A 19968-nucleotide genomic window follows, 5' to 3' on the forward strand; every position below is an offset into this window, starting at 1 on the left:
TAGTTTTTGAGGTTAGGTCAGAAAAGCACATGCAGTTTCTGCCCTGTTTATTTAAATACTCCTTTTGAAGACAAGGGTCTAAACTGAAGTCTGACAGTGCTACTGCCATTCTGGGAGGAAGCCCAGGCCACATGGAGGAGTTGTAAACAGGAATTCTGGTAGCATGCCTAGGCTCACCAGTTGTTACCATAAAAAAGGCCAACATATTGTGCCCCACTGACCATACAGCTCACGAATATAATAAAATGGTCATTTCAAGCTGACATATTTTGGAGTAACTGGTTCCTTACAAATAACAACCCCACACGCTAATAATTAAATATATAATTTACTTTTTAGTCTGTGCAAACTAGTTTGATAAAACTTAAGATTTAAGTTTAAAAAAAAAAGAGAGAAAATGGCTGTGAACTATTCCTGGTTAAAGACTTTGCTTTTGCTGCTTTTTATATCCAGAAGGGCAAACTCCATAGTATAATCTTTCGATTTTTCTAGTAGCTTTCAGCACTGCGTAGCACATGAAACACTTGATACAGAAAAGTAACAGACCCAAGTTCTCACAATTTAAATACACCGAGGATTGGTAAAATGGTCAGTGTTCAGTGGGGTCAGCACTGGTTCACAGCTCACTGCAACTAAGCCTTGAGAATGCATTCCCAGCACCGCGTTCCCGTTTTGATGTCCCAGTCAGCCTCGAGCGAGCTCTGCGCCAGGACGGCCGGGGTGAGGGCCTCGCCCCAGCGGCCCAAGCCCGGCTCCCACAGAGTCTCTCAGAAGGGCTACAGGGCCCGAGGAGAGAGAGGCGGAGGCGGGACTTCCCGTCTAACCCCGCCCCGCCGCCCGTCAGTTACCTTTGCCGCGGCAACCGCCTAGCTCCTCCCTCGGGTGTCTCCCGGAAAGCGCTCCGCTCGGTCCGTGCGCGGTCACGGCCCGGCGCGCGCCTCGGGCTCGGGAGGCGGAAGACTCGTGGAGCTGCGCGAGAACCCGCGAGCTGTGCAGGTGTGATTAATCCCACTCCCATCCCCCGTGCGGGTCTGCGCGCCGCTTCAGCGGTCTGGCCCGAGCCGCGCGGCCGCGGGAAGTGGACGCTCCTGAACAGGGCGCCAGCGGAGGACGCGCTGGTTGTCGCCTGTGAGGGCAGCCCTGGTCCCTGCCTCTTGGGTTTGTAAGATCTAGCGGGCCCTTTCGGAAAAAAAGCTTACAGATTTTTCCTCAAAAAAAAAAATTAAACAGTGATTTTCGGATTTTTCTGTCCTAAGGAAAGTGTTCCTTCAGACTCCTAGAAACTCCATTTTTTTTTTTTTTTGTCTTTGGAGTGGTTTGTGAAGGGTCAGTCATCTCGGAAGTCCAGTACAGTTGTGGGAATAGGCATGCCACGCGATGTATTTAAAATATTAATATTGTGGCTACATAATAAGCAACGGAGTCTGTTTGTTGTGTCTGAATTATTTCTTGTGAATGTAGATAAGGAAGGAAGTACATTAACATTTTTTCGGGCGCCAGTTCTACAGAGTTAGTGTAATAAATTTGGGAACTGGTTTAAGATCACAATATGTAAGGACTGAAGTCCAGTGTACGAGGAAAAAACTAAAGCAAGTCGTCTATCAGCCTATCAGTGGGTGCTGTGGGAGGGCCTATTTGTCATATATATGTCATATATGGTCCTATATATCATATATATGTAGCTGATACCTTAGATTTCAGACAATGGATGTTGGATGTGATTATATTATGGCACTAGGTTCTTAAAAATACTCCAGAAAGAAAATTTGAAGTGGATTTTATCTAGTACCGAATTAAAAAGCAAAGAACGGTTTCTGCTGTTTTGTAAAGCAAAACAAAACAAAACAAAAAATGTTTTGCCAGGCTGTCACTTGTGCCAGGCTCCAGATAGCCCACGAAGGTAGTTTTTCAGGTACTTAAGCAGCAAGGTGTGTACCAGAGTCATTTCGCAAAATGGCTTTGATTTCATTAGTGTTTGTTGAATTCTAAGTGCATTAGATTAAGGGATAGGTGAGATCAAGAAAGAATTCTGCTGTTACACAGTTGAATCTCCTGGGAGGGACAGCCTCACTCAAAGGTACCTCCAAATTAAGTGTATTTTTCCATGTCAAATATGTGGAACCAATAATAAGTGCTCAAAGGTAAGGAGCTGTAAGAGTGTCCTGACCCATCCATGAGTTATTAGGAACTGAATCACTGTCCTGACTTTGAGACTGAAAATACAAGGTTCTATGCAGGATAAAATTGATGCAGCTTGGTGTCTTTAGTTAGTTTTTGGGGGAAATTGGGTAGAAAGAGGAATAAAAATTTGTTTTTAGCCTAAGTTGCAGAATGATGGATGTAACATCAAGGTTCTAAAACTATTTAATAGTTCCCTAAGAATAGTCTTTTTATGTTTTCTGTCTTTTTAACTCCCAGGACTTCAGTTGTATTTCCCCACACATATTTGATGCTAATAAGTAAGCCTTGAAGGTTTTGAATAACAAAACTGCAACAAATGATTGGTACACATTGAAGACAGGCTGTTGGCTAGGTCAGGACAGACGCTGTGATCATATGGTGTCAGAGACTCTTGAAGGGAGCTGCAGTATTATAACTGCTGGCCTCTTCTATGTGGCCACCTCAGCCATAGGTGAGAGTGTGTAGGTGAGGCAGGGAGAGGAGGCAAAAACATTTCCCTTTCACTGCCTCACAGGTATTTGTGTTATTATTTTGATTTTGTAGAGGATATTAATTTATATAAGCCTTAACAAATATCCATTTAGTTATCTGAACATAAGAACATAAGGCCAGTGAAGTGCAGGGTGATATTTCTGAGGCATCTTAGGAAGAATGTATTTTGAGGGCTTTAGAAAACTGTAGAAACCAGTAGTTTTCTGTTAAATGTCAGACTACCACGTTGATTTCCATGACATCCACAGGAACTGCGTTGTTAAGCTCCAGTATGTGTGGGCTCTTTGGTGATACAGGCAAACCCTCTAAATTGCTAACAGGAATAGCCTGGGGAATCAAGTCACATTGAATGAGACCTGTCCAATTTCATTCTTAGGATGAGTCCTGTGATCTGAATAATTTAAGACTATTAAAGCTGTAAAGCGTTTTTATGTAAAAACTTCAGGCAACAACAGAACAGACCCAAAACAAGGTTTTTATAGGTGAAATTTAATTAGTGCACGAAGTGCAGCTATAAGACTTCTATTGGCTTGAGACAGTTAGCACTTTGTTGGCCAACAGAGGATAGCTCTGGTTTCTGGAGATTAATAGGATCTTTCCCCAAACTTGTAGGGTTACTTCTGTACTTAAAATGAATTTTCTTACTCAAGATTTCTCTGCCTGTATCCGTAGGTGGATTCTGAAATTGTGTAAAAAATAATTGAGTTTGGATATGTATTTTTGCGGAATAAGGACTAATGTTTTTATGATTCCTAAAAGGATCTGAGACTCAAGGAAAGGCAACAGCTTCCTAATCTGTAAGCACTGAAGACATGTCCACAGAGATAGAAGCCATTTTTAGTTTGGTGATTTAGAATTGTGGTCAGAAGTAGAATTTATTTTCCATTTGTGAGGCTTAAAGAAGGAATTGGACTAGTGTTTTCACATATCCATTTTTCTGAGCAACCCAAAATGTAAATCTCCACCTAATTAGTAAACAGCAAAAAATATAGTATACGTATTTCGGTTTTCTCCAGGGGTAAATTTGGCAAGTGCATTTTTCGCTTCAATGATGGCATCTTTTCTTTGAGTCTCAAGCTCTCTTGGATTTACAGTCTTAGTATCTCTAACTTCTTATTAGCAAGTTGTGTTGGATTCTTTGTCTCTCTGGACTTTCTGTTCACTTTCATTTGGAAGACCAAAGAAATCTTCTTGTAAAGTGCCTGAAGCATCATAGTTAAACATCACAGTGCCATAAGGCTTTGTAACAGAAAAATTGTTTTATAGCTGTGGAATGCATATCAAATCAACAGGCCCAGTCTTTTTTCTCCCTTGAAAGATATCATGTTTCAAGGGAATTCAAATAAAAAATTTTGCAGCTCTCACCCTTAAGAAAATATTAAGTGGGAAAGTGATTTTACTACTTTATCTCGTGTACTGCAGAATCTGAATGGTGTGTATTTTTAAAAGGCATTATAAATTCTGTTGTTTTTTTTTTTTTTTAAGATTTATTTATTTATTTGAAAGGCTACAGAGACACAGAGGCTACAGAGCTACAGGAACACAGAGATAGAGATAGAGAGAGAGGAATTTCATCCCCTGGTCACTCAAATGGCTGCAACAGCCGGGGCTGTGCCAACCCGAAGCCAGGAGTCTGGAGCTTCTTCCGGGTCTCCCACACGGGTGCGGGCACCCAAGGACATTGGCCATCTTCTGCTTTCCTAGGCCATAGCAGAGAGCTGGATTGGAAACGGAGCAGCTGGGACTCAATCCAGCATCCATATTGGATGCTGGCACTGCAGGCAGTGGCTTTACTCACTGTGCCACAACGCTGACCTGGGTAGTTTAAAACCTTAGAATGAATGGACATTAATGTCATTCTGTAACGCTTTATAATTTTTAAGATCAGGCATTTCAATTATGGGATGTTTTACAAATTGTAAGTGGTAGTAGATGCCTCTTATTTTTTAGTATACACACACATTTTAAGTTAAAGTGGAATATATCTTTTGGAACACTTCCCGCTAAATTTTACTGATTTCTCTGGAAGCTTTTTTTCATTAGAGTTAAGCATGAAATTTGATGTTATGTAAAGTCAATTCAGAATCAGAGCCTAACAGCTTAAATATATTCCTGGCTAATACTAACATGAAATCATTGAATTTTTTTTTTTTTCCTTTTGGAGTTTTTTTTTCTTTTATGATCAATTCCAAACACAGTACAGGGAAGATGGAATGAATACGAAAAAATATCATTTTATTTCCCCATTAAACACTAAGTCATATTATTCAAAATGTGTTTCAAAATCCTTAGCCAGATAACCAATTCCAGTCACTATTTTAGTTCTAATGTTCACCAAGAAAATAGTCAAGTAACAGAAAGCCATTATGAGAAACCATCAAGAGAGAAGAGCTTAGTAGGTTATTCTCTCAATATTCAGCAAGTTTGCTTAAAAATTACTATTCCATTAGTTTATAGTGACATTAAAAAAAAAAACGTATAATTTCAAACTCAACATTCCTTTCACCGTGAACATAAAACTTCTAAAAGATAGCTGTGAGTTGGGGTACAATAAGGACTGTGGCTGCTGGGATAGTACTGTTCAAAGCCAAAACGATTGGCAGCCTTGGAAAGGCATAAACTATATACACACACTCTCAGTATGTTACTATTTCTCATATTTTTTTCTTTGCATACTTGTCTCATAATATGGTATAAATAATTTCTTTGAAGACAATCAAGATGAATACATTTTCATCTTCATTTCAAAATAACTATTTTAAATGAAAAATTTTCTCACATTTGTTAAATATGTCTTAGAGATGAGTTTAAGTATTTTCTTCACTACATGTATAATTTTTCTACCCTATCTTAGTGCCTCATTACAATCAATTTGGCAATAAGACCTCTCTAGTACTCCATGAAAAACTGCATTCAATAGATTATAAGATCGTTACATCTGCACCCAAATTCTTATATGCTACAACAAAGTCTAAAAAATGTATGGCCATTCATCAACACCCTTGCATCAATTATTGCAAATAACCTCACATATGTATTTAATTCAAATTTTGTGGAGAAAGGGTACAAAATAAATACTATAATATTTCTTCAACTCTATTTAATGCTGCCTAGAGTAAGATGAAAAGATTAATATTACTGAGAGGAAGAATCAAATGGCTTTAAGGTCTGTTTTCCAAGTAGTTAGAAAATTTTCACAAAACAAAGAGCCTATGCCAACACATCTTTCTTGTAGTGTAATATAATTGCTAATATGAGGTAAATCTGTAAGCAATTAATACAAACATGAGTATAAACAGGTATAAGTCACCACTAAGTCACAGTCTGGTGAAAGACTTCTCAGCTAAAGTATCTGGGGACAGGATTATGGGAAGTGAGAAGGGGGTGAACAGATTTCCAGTGGGAATACCTTTTATGTGCCTTATCATTAGCATCAACTTATATGTAACAGTCCACTGTTGTAAAAAGGTATATCCTTTCCAAGTATGCTGGCCTAGAATATACTTTATATAGCATAGTAAGATTATATAAGAATTACTAATGCTTCATTTGCATTTATATTTGGATATACACATAATCATAAATGCATATCAAAAACTATAAACAGAATTTTAAAGTACTTTTATCTCATTTTGGAAAAGTTTACAGTTTATGTTCTATAGAATTTTCTATAATATCTAAATTCAGGGACAAAATGAAAGGAAAACATTACTATCTCTTTAGTAAATGGTTTGTGCAAGACCTCAAGCTTACTCATCTTTTTATATATGGGTTTATTTGATGAGGATTGTAATCCAATGATTGTTTAGCAGCAATTTTACCAAACTGTAAATTCTTTTATTAACAGGCATTATAAACAGATAATACTAATCTTATTTAAAAAACCATGAGTGCCACACCAGTGAATATACAGCTTATGAATAACTTAAAAAGTATTTCCCCTTTTAAAAGGCAACACACAGCATACAAAAACCTAATCTAAACAAAGAAGCTATAATATGGATACATGATTGATGTGTCTAAAATGATATATACAGTACATAATTAACATTAATTATGTGATCAGTACATTTTTCTGTACGATTCCCTTCATGCTTCACTTTCTCCAGAAACTGAATTCTGAACTTCCTCTTCTAAAATTGGTACAATCAGGTTATCCTTGGACATCAAATTGTATTTCATCACAAATTTAGTAAACCGATGACACAAAAAGGTTTCATTTTCATATTCATCAAATATCTGCCGGTGATGAAAATAAGCATGCGAAAATATTCTATAAATCCTACGGCATACTGATCCTAGTTTTGCTACAGATGATTCCTTTATGCTAACCCTGCTAGGAAAATATTTATTGCTATTCAGAAGACATGCAGCACCATCAAGCGTGTGTCTAGTATAGTCTATAGCAGGACACTCTTTTGGAGTTTTATGAGCTGCACACAGAAAAATCCACTGTTCAGTTGCTGTCATTTGAGTACAAGTATCTGGATGGCATTCACTCTGAAGTTTGACAGCAAGTCCATTTAGCTCAAGACAGAATTGCCTTAAATGTTCATACTTCCATACACCTTCATCTTGGCCTTCAGGTGGTTCAAGAATTTTATCAATATTGGAGCAATCTGCTCTTATGTTCTGCTGAATATACTGCTGAACAGCAAGTGTACTGTCCATTTCATCAAAGGATTCATCAGGCCAATTATAGAAATCCTGTAAGTTACTCATAACAACACTGCGCCTTGGTGCCCGGCCTGTTCCGCTTCAACACTGCCGTCCCCTCCGCCATGACCATAGTGCCAGAATCTCGAAATCATTGAATTTTTAGTACTTATGAAATAAAATTGCCATCTCTGGAACAAAAAGAATTTTTAAAAAGTAGATTGTCAGTACCCAAACTTTGTATTTGAAATAACTTTTCTAAGATAGTGCCATTTCCAATTTATGTACAGAAAGGCCCAAAAGGAGAACTGTTATTTGTTGTTTTGACTACTGACTTTTATATTTAAAAGCATGCAATTTAGTGGTTTTCTGAAACTTCTTAATATTGTTAAATATTAAATTCACAGTGTGGATTGTGTGGTTTTATTTATAGAGACAATGACTAAAATGTCTTTTGTTTTTATCTCCTACTTTTTTTTTTTTTACAGTGTACCTGTAATAAATGTTTTTAACAATAAATATTTACATTTAGTTTAAATGAAGAATGTCTCTCAATTCACTTAAATTTGAAGAAAATAACTCAGAATTTGTGGAGACAAAACAGTCACAAACTACTTCTGTAGCTTCAGAAGATCCCCTTCAAAACTTATGTTTAGCATCTCAAGATGTTCTTCAAAAAGCTCAGCAAAGTGGGAGGTCAAAGTGTCGCAAATGCGGTGGATCCAGAATGTTTTACTGCTATACGTGCTATGTCCCAGTTGAAAATGTACCTGTTGAACAGATTCCACTTGTGAAGGTTAGTAAGAAATTTACTTGTTTGATAGTAGGGAAATAGATGCAACAACTATATTTCATATACTTGTGCTGTGATATGATTGATAAGCTTGAGAAACAATAGTATGAAAACAAATTGTTAGTGAAATTGTTATCCTATATTTTACTAAACCTATTTGTTTTCCTTAGCTCTGTAAAAACACTTGGGTCTGAAATGAATGGTGTTTCTAATTTTTAATGAAATCAATTACTTTTTGAAATAGTGATTATAGTTTATTTACATTATAGAAAAAGTGTTTTGTAAACATGACTATTACAGAGCTGGTGCTGTTGTGTAGCTGGTAAAGCCGGCACCACAGTGCTGACATCCCATATGGCCCATATGGGCACCAGTTCAAGTCCTGGCTGCTCCACTTTCCATCCAGCTCCCTGCTAATGGCCCTGAGAAAGCAGTGGAAGATAGCACAGGTTCTTGGGCCCCTGCACCCTCATGGGAGACCCGAAGGAAGAAGATCCTGGCTTTCGATCAGCGCAGCTTCAGCTGTTGCAGCTATTTGGGGAGTGAACCAGTGAATGGAAGACCTCTCTCATTCTCTCTCTGTCTCTGCCTCTCTAACTCTGCCTTTCAAATAAATTTAAAAAAAATCTAAAAAAAAGTGCGCAGAAATAGAATTGAGATACGTTGGTTTAAAAAGTGAATACTAAATAGACAAGTTTATAGACTTACCTAAGGAGCTTTTTTTTTCAAGCTATTGTGACTTAGCTCAATCCTATATGGGGAGGAGTACTAGATCTCAGTCATCAAAACTAAGCTAAACTAGAAAAAAGATTAGACCTATTCATTGGGCTATATTATAATTATAGTGACTTAAAACCAGATTTAAAAGTTGACTTGAATCAGTTGCTTAACTTTTTACTTTTTGTTGCTTATCAAGACTATTTCTTTTTTAAGATTTATTTTTATTTATTTGAAAGGCAGAGTTTCAGAGAGAGAGAGATCTTCCATCTGCTGTTCATTCCCCAACTGGCTGCAATGGCCCAGCCATTTTTCATTTTGTTCAGGAGGACCAAGACCTTGAGATTAAAGGACTGTTATATTTCAGAGTACAGTTTTTGAAGTATACATAGAATTATTCTGTCTTGGTTCATATCATAGTTACATAAAGGAAGTGTCCCATTAAAATTTTATCTTAAGAAGTGTTCTGTTCAGAAAGGGTTGCAGATAAGAATAATGCAAGTCAATAATTTAAAGGTCTTCAAAAAAGTTCATGGAAAATGTATATTATGAAAAAAATTGTGCATGGTTCCTAAAGTTTTCTGTGCCAAAATTTTTCTTTGAATTCTTTTTAGTGAACTTTTTGAAATACCTTTATATTTACAGAAATGATATTTTCATATAAGTTAACAGTAGGTTATTTTTCAAATCAGTGTACTAATGTCCACTGTTTAATAGAAATGACTCAAAACCCTATGTAAATGTTTGACTCGAAATGGTCTGGATTGTGCAAGGTTTTCTATAGTCTGTCTTTCTTTCTTTCTCTCTCTCTCTCTCTCTCTCTCTCCTCCCTCCCTCCCTCCCTCCCTCCCTCCCTCCCTCCCTCCCTCCCTCCCTCTCTCTCTCTCTCTCTCTCTCTCTCTCTCTCTCTCTTTCTTTCTTTCTTTCTTTCTTTCTTTCTTTCTTTGTCAGAGTTACACAGAGAGAGAAAGAGAGGCAGAAAGAGAGTGAGAGAGGTCTTCCATCCTCTGGTTCACTCCTCAATTGGCCACAAAGGCTGGAGCTACACCGATCCAAAGCCAGGAGCCAGGCGCTTCCTCCAGGTCTCCCATGCAGGTGCAGGGACCCAAGGACTTGGGCCATCCTCTACTGTTTTCCCAGCTCATAGCAGAGAGCTGGATCAGAAGTGGAACATCTGGGACTTGAACCAGTGCCCATATGGGATGCCAGCCCTGCAGGCAGCGACTTTACCCCCTATGCCACAGTGCCTCCCCTAGTGCTTCTTTTTTATTGGTTTATTTATATATATATATATATATATATATATATATATAAACTCAATCTGTTATATATATAAATTCAATCTTTCATATATATTAATGGTAATAAAAACTCTACAAAGTATTTTTTTCTGATGTCTACTTGAAGTTTGTTTAACAAACCCTTTAGCATTTGCTTTTATGTAGCCTACTTGGGAAGGGAGCATGGCTATATAATGAGTAAGTCCTTCTTAGGTTTAAATTTTAGTCTAGGGGACAAATTCTAAATACTTACATTTTAATGCAGAATATAGTTTTATAAAAGCCTTGTAAAATGCGTAGGTAAAGGTAAAAGGTACTTGGGGATTTTCTGAAAAGTGAGAAAAAATCAGGAGGTTAAAAAAAAAAAACCTCCAGTTTTATTAGAATCTAAAAGGCTAGTTTAAAAAGGCTTTCTTTTCTTTGTGGGAAAGTTGATAATTATTTCGGAAAATGTTGGGGTCTCCTGGCTAAAGGCATTTTGATATCCTAAACAAAAAGATTTGTGGTCATTCACTTCCAGAAAATAGAACAAATGGATAGTCTGTACATGTTTGAAAATAGAATATCTCTATTCAAACTGTCCTCTGGTAAACATTGTTACTCCATTCTCTGTCATGATGTGTGAATTAGCACACACAGATACAATTTTCATATTTGATTTGCTTGCATGTTTTGGTTTTATAGTGTCGGAAACCTCAGGCTTAAACACAGAGAACTGATGATACCTGGATTGGGTTTCAGGGGTACAAATTTTGCGTAATTGTCTTATACTTTCTAGATTTTAGTTTATAATACTTTCTTTATTGTGTAATTTTAAAAATAGGTGTATATGATTTGTAAAATCTGGTAACAATAGCACTGAGTCCTGTCCTTCAAGATAGCCACCTGATTTGAGTATTAGTGATAGCTTTTAGAATTTTCAGCTCTAATCATCAATCTTATAAGAAATTTAATTTTTTTAGTAATAGAATACCTTGTCATGGTCTGCTTTCTTTTTCTTCTTTCCTTTTCTCTACCTTCTCTGGACTAAGAAAATGCTGACCTGACACTCAGAGACCCTGGGGAGGGAGAGTATAGTGTCAGCTGAAACTAATTGTCATGAGGGAAGTCTAAAGTAGAGTTCAGACAGAAGTAGACTGGTGTAAAATCACTTGAAAGCTGCCTACTTACATAGTAAATTTTCTACAACTAGAAGTTGGTGTGATGATATGAAATAATTGGCCCTAACCTATAAATGATCACTAGGCCAGAGGGAAAGGGTAGGAGATATGGTATTTTAAACTCTAATTTAAAACTGAGGTAATTATTTGTAAGCTAGGATCTTTCTGTACCCACATAATTATCCAGAAAGAAAAAAAACATGAAATTGGCATTATTTAGGAGCATGCAGCACTATACCTTTTAACAGTAATTTTAGACCTAGTGATGTATACAGTGATATTCCGGATGAAAGAAGTCAGATGAAGAGTACATATTATATGATTTCATTCATAAGAAATGAAAGTCAATCTGTAATCACAGCAGGCCAATAGCTGCCTGAGGACTGGAGGCATTGGTTGATGGGGAGAAGGGAAGTAAGGAACAACAGAAGACCTTTGGTAGTTGCAGATCATTGTCTTCATTGTGGTGATAGGCTCAAGGGTATAATATGTGATTCATTTTATTGTATCATAACAGTTAAATTATATGCAGTGTCTAGCTCAAGAAAAACAGTTCTGAACTGCAGGACAAAACAGCTGTGTGATCCAGGGTAAATTCCTAGAATCCTCTCTATTCAGTGTGGGAATAGGGATTGGAGGTGGTAGATAGTACCTAATAAAAGGACATTTAAATCTGCAGTGAAGAACCTATCTCAGGAGAATTTCTTTCATATATAGTGGAAAAAATATGTCTCAGCATTCATTTTCATATTCATGGCTGAGTGCAGGATTTGTGTAGGCATTATAAAGAAAGTTAAACCAAATAAAGTGAGATACTAGAAGAATCTTAATTCAAGGAATCCAGTTTTTTCACAGTGATGGAACATAATCCATAACAAGTACTGAAACTTTAAGGGAACTGTTCAAGACAAGATGATTTTGCAGAGAGTTATTTGTGATATGAAGATCATGCCTTTTAGACTTACTCTGTTACTTTTTTTTTCAATTGATAATAATTTGATTGGTGTTAAAATGTGCTGGTGAAGATCATGATGTTCACAACATGCCTGTGATTGGAAAGGACATACAAAGAATGGAACTTCAGTTTGAAATTTAGATCTGAAGCTTTTCCCAAAACTTAATTTTCCATTTAAAATAGCATAAAGGAAACAAACTTGGAGTTGGTCAGAATTATAAAAACTGTTATCGGTACAGATACAGAAATGTTAGGATTTGGACTTAATAACTATATAACTTAAATGAAAATGACATTGGAGCTTTGTTTAAAAAGGGTTCTATGTTAAGAAAGTTGACAATAGTTGTTTTCTTGCATAATTAACAATCCTGAAGAAGAACTTGGGTTTGCTTTATGACATTCATAATTCTTAAAATTCTGGCCTAGAAAAATATGCCTTTCAAACCATATGTATTTCTATAGGACTCATTGTGAGCTTGGTATTTAGCTTTAAAGACCATTTTATTAATATAAAAATTAGATTTTTTTGTTCATTTGCCTTTTTTGTTTGTTTTACTTTAGCTTCCATTGAAGATCGACATCATTAAACACCCAAATGAAACAGATGGCAAAAGTACAGCTATACATGCAAAACTTTTAGCACCTGAATTTGTAAACATTTACACATATCCTTGTATTCCAGAATATGAAGAAAAGGACCATGAAGTAGGCTGCTTATTTTTTATAGATTTTCACATTTGACTGTAAAATGAATTTTAAAATTCATTGCTTTTATGAGCTTATTTTAATTCAATATTTTTCCTAAAAGCCTAGTGTTATGCTCATGTAGCATTAAATGGTACAGCTTATTTTATTAATGCTTCAAAGGTCAGATGATCCTGGATTGTTATACTATTTTGAGTCTTTCTGTTCATTTTAGTTTTCTGCCTTATTTCTTTTACACTGCTGATATCACTTTGCATGCTTTTACTTTCTTCCTTCTTATTCTCATTCCAGTACTACATATGCATGCTTTAAATGGATGCAGACTAGAAAAGTAGATTACAAATATTGTTGAAATTTCTCCAAAAGAATGAAAGAAAGACTGAATTGGAAGAATTTTCAAGAATTCTCCCAAATTAAAGAGCTTTAGTACATAGCCTTTGTAAAATTTCCTTTGGCTTTCAGAGGTCTTCCTTGCCTATTGTTAGAATCTTTTTTTTTTTTTTTTTTTTTTTTTTTTGACAGGCAGAGTGAATAGTGAGAGAGACAGAGAGAAAGGTCTTCCTTTTGCGTTGGTTCACCTTCCAATGGCCACCTCGGCCAGCGTGCTGCGGCCAGTGCACCGCGCTGATCTGAAGGCAGGAGCCAGGTGCTTCTCCTGGTCTCCCATGGGGTGCAGGGCCCAAGCACTTGGGCCATCCTCCACTGCCTTCCCGGGCCACAGCAGAGAGCTGGCCTGGAAGGGGGCAACCGGGACAGAATCCGGCGCCCTGACTGGGACTAGAACCCAGTGTGCCGGCGCCGCTAGGTGGAGGATTAGCCTATTGAGCCGCGGCGCCAGCCAATTGTTAGATTCTTAATTGGTTTTCACAGAGTTGAAATTTTCATATTGGTGAGATATTGCTAGTCTTTTGGTAAGAACTGATTTTACAATAGATTTCAAAAATTTAGACCTTGGATACTTCTAAAACAATCATTTGAATCTATTTAGGTCCCTTGGGGACCATTTATTGGTGTGGTCAGTCTGGAAACAAATTTAACACATTCATTTATTCCAGAAAGATTTTGTAAGGTTTGCCTCTCTCTCTCTCTCTCTCACACTCTCTCTCTCTTTCTCTCTTTCTTTCCTTCTTTCTTTCTTCTTGTCTCTATCTATATTGACTTTTTATAGTCTCAGTTTTAGATCTGTCATTATATTTGCATTTCTTTCTCTGGTCAGCTGTATGCTGTTTACATTGTTTAAATAAATACAGTGATAGGTTCTATTAGGGGAACCTTGATTATAATCCAAGAAAATTAAGAAGCCCTGGACTTTGCTATGTAGGTATAGGAATGTATTATGAAAATTTGAAGTTTTATAACTTTGAAATTTAAAAATTCAAGATTATTTCTTAATTTTATTTATTATGTATTTGTTTTTATTAATGTTGACTTTTTCAAAATTGTATATATGTGGTAGGTGTTTGGCCTAGTAGTTATGATGCTTACGTTCATATCAGAGTGCCAGGGTTTGATACCCATCTCTGGCTTCTTACTAATGCAAACCCTTTTAGGTGGTTGTGATAGCTCAAGTAGTTGGGTTCCTGCCAGCTACCTGGGAGATCTAGCTTGAGTTCCTGGATGTTGGCTTGAGTCTTGGCCTATACCTGGGCTCTAGCAGGCATTTGGCAAGTGGACTAGCAGATAGGAGCTCTCTTTCTCTCATGCTTTCTCTCTTTGTCTCCCTGCCTCTCAAATAAAAAATTTAAAAATGTACCTGCACATTGAAGAAAATGTGGGGAATAGGGAGAAGTGTGAGGGATAAAATATGCATGATTCTATCAGTATTTGTACATTTAACAAATGTTTATTTGGTAGCTGTATTGTGTCAGGAACTGTTTAGTCATTGAAGGCTCCAACAGTATAAGATCTCAGAAAGGGGGCTGAAAGGAGGTACCATAATTTTTTAAATTTTTCCTTAAAAGCTATATTTTTCATTTTAATATTCCATAATAAAAGTACATTCTATACAACATATTCTTTATTGTGAGTGTATATATATTTAGGATTATTTTATTAAGATGGATTCCCATAATGAAATCACTGTGCCAAGGGTATGAACATTTTAAGACTCTTCATTTAAATTGTCATATTGCTTTCATGAAAGGTCATGCTGTTTCACTCTCCTATCACCATTTCCTCACCAGTATTCACTGAATCATTTGTTTTATCCTTATCATATAAATGAAAATGGCATTTAAAACTTGAGAAGTTTTGCACTATTTTTTTTTTACTTTATTTAAATATATTTTTGAGGCAGAGAAAGAGAGAGAGAGATCTCCTAGGCTGAGTTAAGTAGAACCATGGTTGGGGGGTGGGAAGTAGGTAGGTGGTGGTAAGAGATATCCTAGAGTGAGCCAAGTAAAAACCAGGAGAGAGAGAGAGAGAGAGAGACCATTTCCTAGGCTAAGCCAAGCCAAAGTCAGGAGCTGGGTGGTAGGTACCCATGTACTTGAGCCGGCACTTCCTGCCTCAGAGGGTACACATTAGCAGGAAGCTAGACTTGAGTGGAGCCAGGGCTGAAACCTAGGCATGTTGAATTGTGTTGTGGGCATCCCAAGTGGCATCGTAAACACTGTACCAAATGCCTGCCCTTGTAGTGTTCTTTTACAAAGTATCATGTACTTTGCCTTATATTTTATTAAATATTATATATTTTATTTATTTAAGGTACAATTAACATGGCCCTGTAAATCAGTGAGAGACTTATTTTGAAATAAATCATGCATTTAGGTAGTATTTTATGATTATACAATGGTAAAACCTAAACTTTACCATACATACTAAAGAAATAGCAACCCATTGCTTTTTTCCTGCCAGACATTCGGTGCCTATTTTTCTTGAAGTTTTAAGTCAGTCAGAATTCATTTTGAAGATAATAATAGCACACCGCTCACATTAGTCTCTTTGTTTTAGGTTGTACTTGTTTTTCCTGGACCTCAGTCAGTCTCCATAAAAGATATTTCTTTTCATCTGCAAAAAAGAATTCAAGATAATATTAGAGGTAAAAATGATGACCCTGACAAGCCATCTGTTAAACGCAAAAAAACTGAAGAACTGGAGGACTGTGATTTGATTGACAGCAAGTGCAAAGACATGACACTGAAAAAAATAATTTTTATAGATAGTACCTGGAACCAAACAAACAAAATATTGACTGATGAGCGACTTCAAGGTAAGGAAAAAAATGTGTTTGGGTTATTCCTCTTCTAGCAAGTTTTATGTTTAAGAACTTCAAACTTACTCGTAAATTGAAAGGATTGCATTGAATATCTACACATTGGCCATATTTGCTTTCTCTTTTATATGTGTGTGTATTTATATTTTATAAAATTTTGGTTGCACCATCTGAAAGTAAGTTGCAGGCTTTGTAGCACTATACCTTTAAATACTTAGGTATACATCTTTTAAGAATAAGGATATTCTGCATAATAAACATAATAACATCATTCTTAAAAGTTAGTGAAAGTTCTGTAAGTATTGTCCAGTATAAGTGTGCATTCAGATTTCCTTAACTGATCAAAGACTATCTCTTGTAGATTTTTTTCTCTTGATTCAGCATTTGACCTCCACACATTTACCTTTTTTATGATGTATCTTTGGTATTTTAAAAATCTAGAATAATCTCTTGGTTTTCATGGCTTAGACCTTTTTAAAGAGGTCAGATCAATAATCTAAATATTTCATCATAATTAGGTTCCGTTTAAATATTTTTAGCTAGGGACAGGTGTTTGATGCAATGGGTAAGTCACCAGTTGGGACACCCACATCCCATATCAGAGTGCCTAATTTGAGTTCTAGCCACTCGACTTCCCATCTGGCTATCTGACAAGGTACACCCTGGGAAGCAGCAGTAATGGCTGAAATACTTGAGTCCCTGACACCCACTTGGGAGACCAAATGGAACTGTGGGCTCCTGGTTTCAGCTTGGGCCCAGCCTGGCTATTGTGTACTTTTAGGGAGGGAACTAGCAGATAGAAGATCTCTCATTCTTTCTCTGTCTGTTTTTCAAATAAAGTGAAGATACATAAATAAAAATTAAATATTTTTGGTTAAGGTGCCAATAGGTAAGGGCAAATCCAGAATTGTCTATGGCAATTTCAGTTAATATTTGTTGTTTTTGTATAGTTATTAATAGCATGCCCTTTCACTCTCAGAAATGAATTATTAAGATGATAAATTATATGATTAACCAATTCCTAAGTAAAGTTGTATACTTACTGTTATATCAAATCAGGAGGCATATAATACAGATTGTTTCATTATTTGTGATAACTTTGATTAAAGTGATGATTGCCAGATCTTTCCATTATGTAGTTTTGTTTTTCTCTTTGTAATTAGTAATAATCTATAGAGTGATGCTTTGAGACTATGGACTGCTTCCCAACAGCTTTTCACTGAGTGGGTTTGGTATTTATTGATTCCTGCCTAAATCAAAGATCACACTGAAAACTTAAAAATTATGAGGTTTTAATTAGGAGTCTTATTTCTTCTACATTTTATAATTATCATTCTTATATTAATATTTTTAAAAAAGCTTTTTCTTTTTTTTCTTGTTTTTCTTTTCTCTCCCTTCTCCTGCCCCTTTTTTAGATCACTGTAAACTGTAGTCCTACAGGTTTTCTTTTTAATTCAATATGCTTTTTAATGGTTCTGTTCTTTTGATGCTCAAATTATCTCAAATTTGCCAGTGAGAACCCTTGAAATCCTTGTGGCATTGCCTCATTAGTCTTTCTGATTAAAAAAAAAAAAAAAAAAAAAAAAAGGATGTCCCAAGTATACCTGTACTTTTTACCTGTCCCAGACCTGAAATCAATAAGGTTTTAAGGGGCTGTGGTTCCTTTTGGTTGGAAATGATATTAGGAACCTAAGATCTAATAAACTTGTTACCCTTCAGATGTTATTTCCTCAGTAGACAGCCAAGAAAAATAAATATATATCATGAGTTCACATGGATAGCTTCAAGTGAGATTTAACATTACAAAGAGATTTTATTTATTTATTTATTTATTTATTTTTTTATCTGTGTCTCTTTTTCTGGTAGATTGAGAACCTTGGTGGCTTAAAAGAGTTACTTTATTTGCCAAGTAACACACCTTATAATATGAAGAACATATTGCCTCTCTTCTTCTCTTGCTCCTTACTTAGATCTTCAGGCTTTCTCAGTTGTTCCTCTAAAAATTTTAGGTTTATTCCTAGCTATTTGATGGCTTTGTTTGTGAATCAAGTATGAGATGGCAGGAAGTAGTTGTTAAAAGTTTCAGCCTGGGAGAGCTCCTATCAAGCTAGAGTTAAAAATGTACATAATCTTGAAAAGAAAGTTTCTGACACTTTTTGGAGTTTGATTTGTGTTAATTAGTCACCAGCTGACATTAGACTTAGCTAGTTTAATTTATATAATTTGTACCTCTGAGATGCTATCACATTAGTAAGGTTGCTTTGCCGATCTAATTGTGTGTGCTTGTGTGTTTGTGTGAAGTGGGAGTTACTACAGGGCATAGAACCTTTAAAAATGTTGTTGCTGGTGTTTGGTAGAAAAGGAACTACCCTAAGGCCCTGCCCTTTGAAAGTGACAAGGAGTACTGCCTGCCACATTCCCTTGGATGTTTACAGCAGCAAGTTACTCCTCAGTTTGAAGATTTTTCTTTATAATTACCTTATTTGGTCATTGAAAAGATCAAATGAAAGAACATAAGTGAAAACCCTTTAAAAACTATAAAAGGAATTATTGTGGTACTATTCAAAATCTGTTTGTGCTTCAGGCTTGCCTAAAATCAGATTTGTACAAAAGATTTCTGTTATTCCTTTCCAATCCACATAGAAGTGCTATTCAAAAATTTTAAAAGAGATTTCTTAATCCCTTCAAAGTCTTAAAATAAACAGATTTCTAGAGGCAGGCTTTACTGTATGCCTTACTTCAATCCCTGCCCCTTCTGGCTTCTCATTGCACCACAGAGAATAATTAAGGATCCACACATAATTACATATAACTTCTGTATATATGAAGTATCAGTCTCTGAGTAAGCCAAGTTGCTTCCACAAGAAACGATCCCTGTTTGGCTTTAGTGTTTTGTTGTTTTTTTTTTTTTTTTTTTTTTCAATTTTTAAAAAAGATTTATTTATTTATTTGGAAGTCAGAGTTACAGAGAGAAGGAGAGACAGAAAAGGGGGGGTGGGTGGGGGAATCTTCCATTCGCTGGTTCACTTCCCAGACTGCACAAAGGCCAGGGTTGGGCCAGGCCAAAGCCAGGTGCCAAGAGTTTCATTCATGTCTCCTATTTGGTGGTAGGACATAAACACTTGAGCCATCTTCTGCTGCTTTTCCCAGGCCATTAGCAGGGAGCTAGATCAGAAGTGGAGTAGCCAGGACACAAACTGGGGCCCATATGGGATGCCAGCATCCCAGGAGGCTGCTTTAGTTGCTGTGCTAAAAAGCTTAGAGTTTAAAATAATTTATTATTTGATGGGATTAAGTTGAGATGATTAATTCTAACCTCAGCCTGAACTGTCAAGTATAATGTACTGAAAATTATGTGTCTATTTTTTTATTGTTGTGCATGCTGAGTTTAAGAATTCCCTTAACAATGTAAAGCTACATATACTATTTTTATCAGACTTTATAGTGAAATGCTTTAGGTCTTTTACCAGTGTCAAAATAAAACACTGGAAGGTTTAGTGCCTGATGTAATAACCAAAGGTAAACTTAAAAACTGTGAGGGGCCGGCATTGTGGCATAGCGGGTAAAGCCGCCGCCTGCAGTGCCCGCATCCCATATGAGCGCTGGTTTGAGTCCTGGCTGCTCCACTTCCTATCCAGCTCCCTGCTATGGCCTGGGATAGCAGTAGATGATGGCCCAAGTCCTTGGGCCCCTACACCCACGTGAGAGACTCGGCAAAAACTCCTGGTTCCTGGCTTCGGATCGGCGCAGCTCTGGCTGTTGCAGCCATCTGGGGAGTCAACCAGCAGGTGGAAGACCTCGCTCGCTCTCTCTCT

General features: G+C 36.6%; 2 protein-coding genes and 1 pseudogene across 5 annotated transcripts in view; 1 reads left to right on the plus strand and 2 right to left on the minus strand.

Annotated features, from left to right (window-relative positions):
• FAM227B (family with sequence similarity 227 member B) overlaps positions 1-974 on the minus strand; it is a 261271-nt gene extending 260297 nt beyond the window's left edge. For both annotated transcript variants that reach the window (XM_070054161.1, XM_070054159.1), the window contains exon 1: positions 849-974. The gene's annotated coding sequence lies outside the window, so the exon portion shown is untranslated. The remainder of the gene's footprint in view (positions 1-848) is intronic.
• The window catches only part of DTWD1 (DTW domain containing 1), a 34751-nt gene continuing 15630 nt past the window's right edge, over positions 848-19968 (plus strand). The window contains exons 1-5 of one of the 3 annotated variants that reach the window (XM_070054165.1): positions 858-996; positions 3346-3470; positions 7818-8125; positions 12796-12939; positions 15892-16150. In XM_070054165.1, the coding sequence (XP_069910266.1) occupies positions 7874-8125; positions 12796-12939; positions 15892-16150 (655 nt within the window). In that variant the 5' untranslated portion in view covers positions 858-996; positions 3346-3470; positions 7818-7873. Of the gene's footprint in view, positions 3471-7817; positions 8126-12795; positions 12940-15891; positions 16151-19968 lie in introns of all 3 variants that reach the window. The other 2 variants (XM_070054164.1, XM_070054166.1) reach the window with 2 other exon arrangements.
• LOC138844682 (MOB-like protein phocein pseudogene) lies at positions 948-7476 on the minus strand (annotated as a pseudogene).

This window comes from Oryctolagus cuniculus, chromosome 12, assembly GCF_964237555.1.
Source record: "Oryctolagus cuniculus chromosome 12, mOryCun1.1, whole genome shotgun sequence".
Lineage (NCBI taxonomy): Eukaryota > Metazoa > Chordata > Mammalia > Lagomorpha > Leporidae > Oryctolagus > Oryctolagus cuniculus.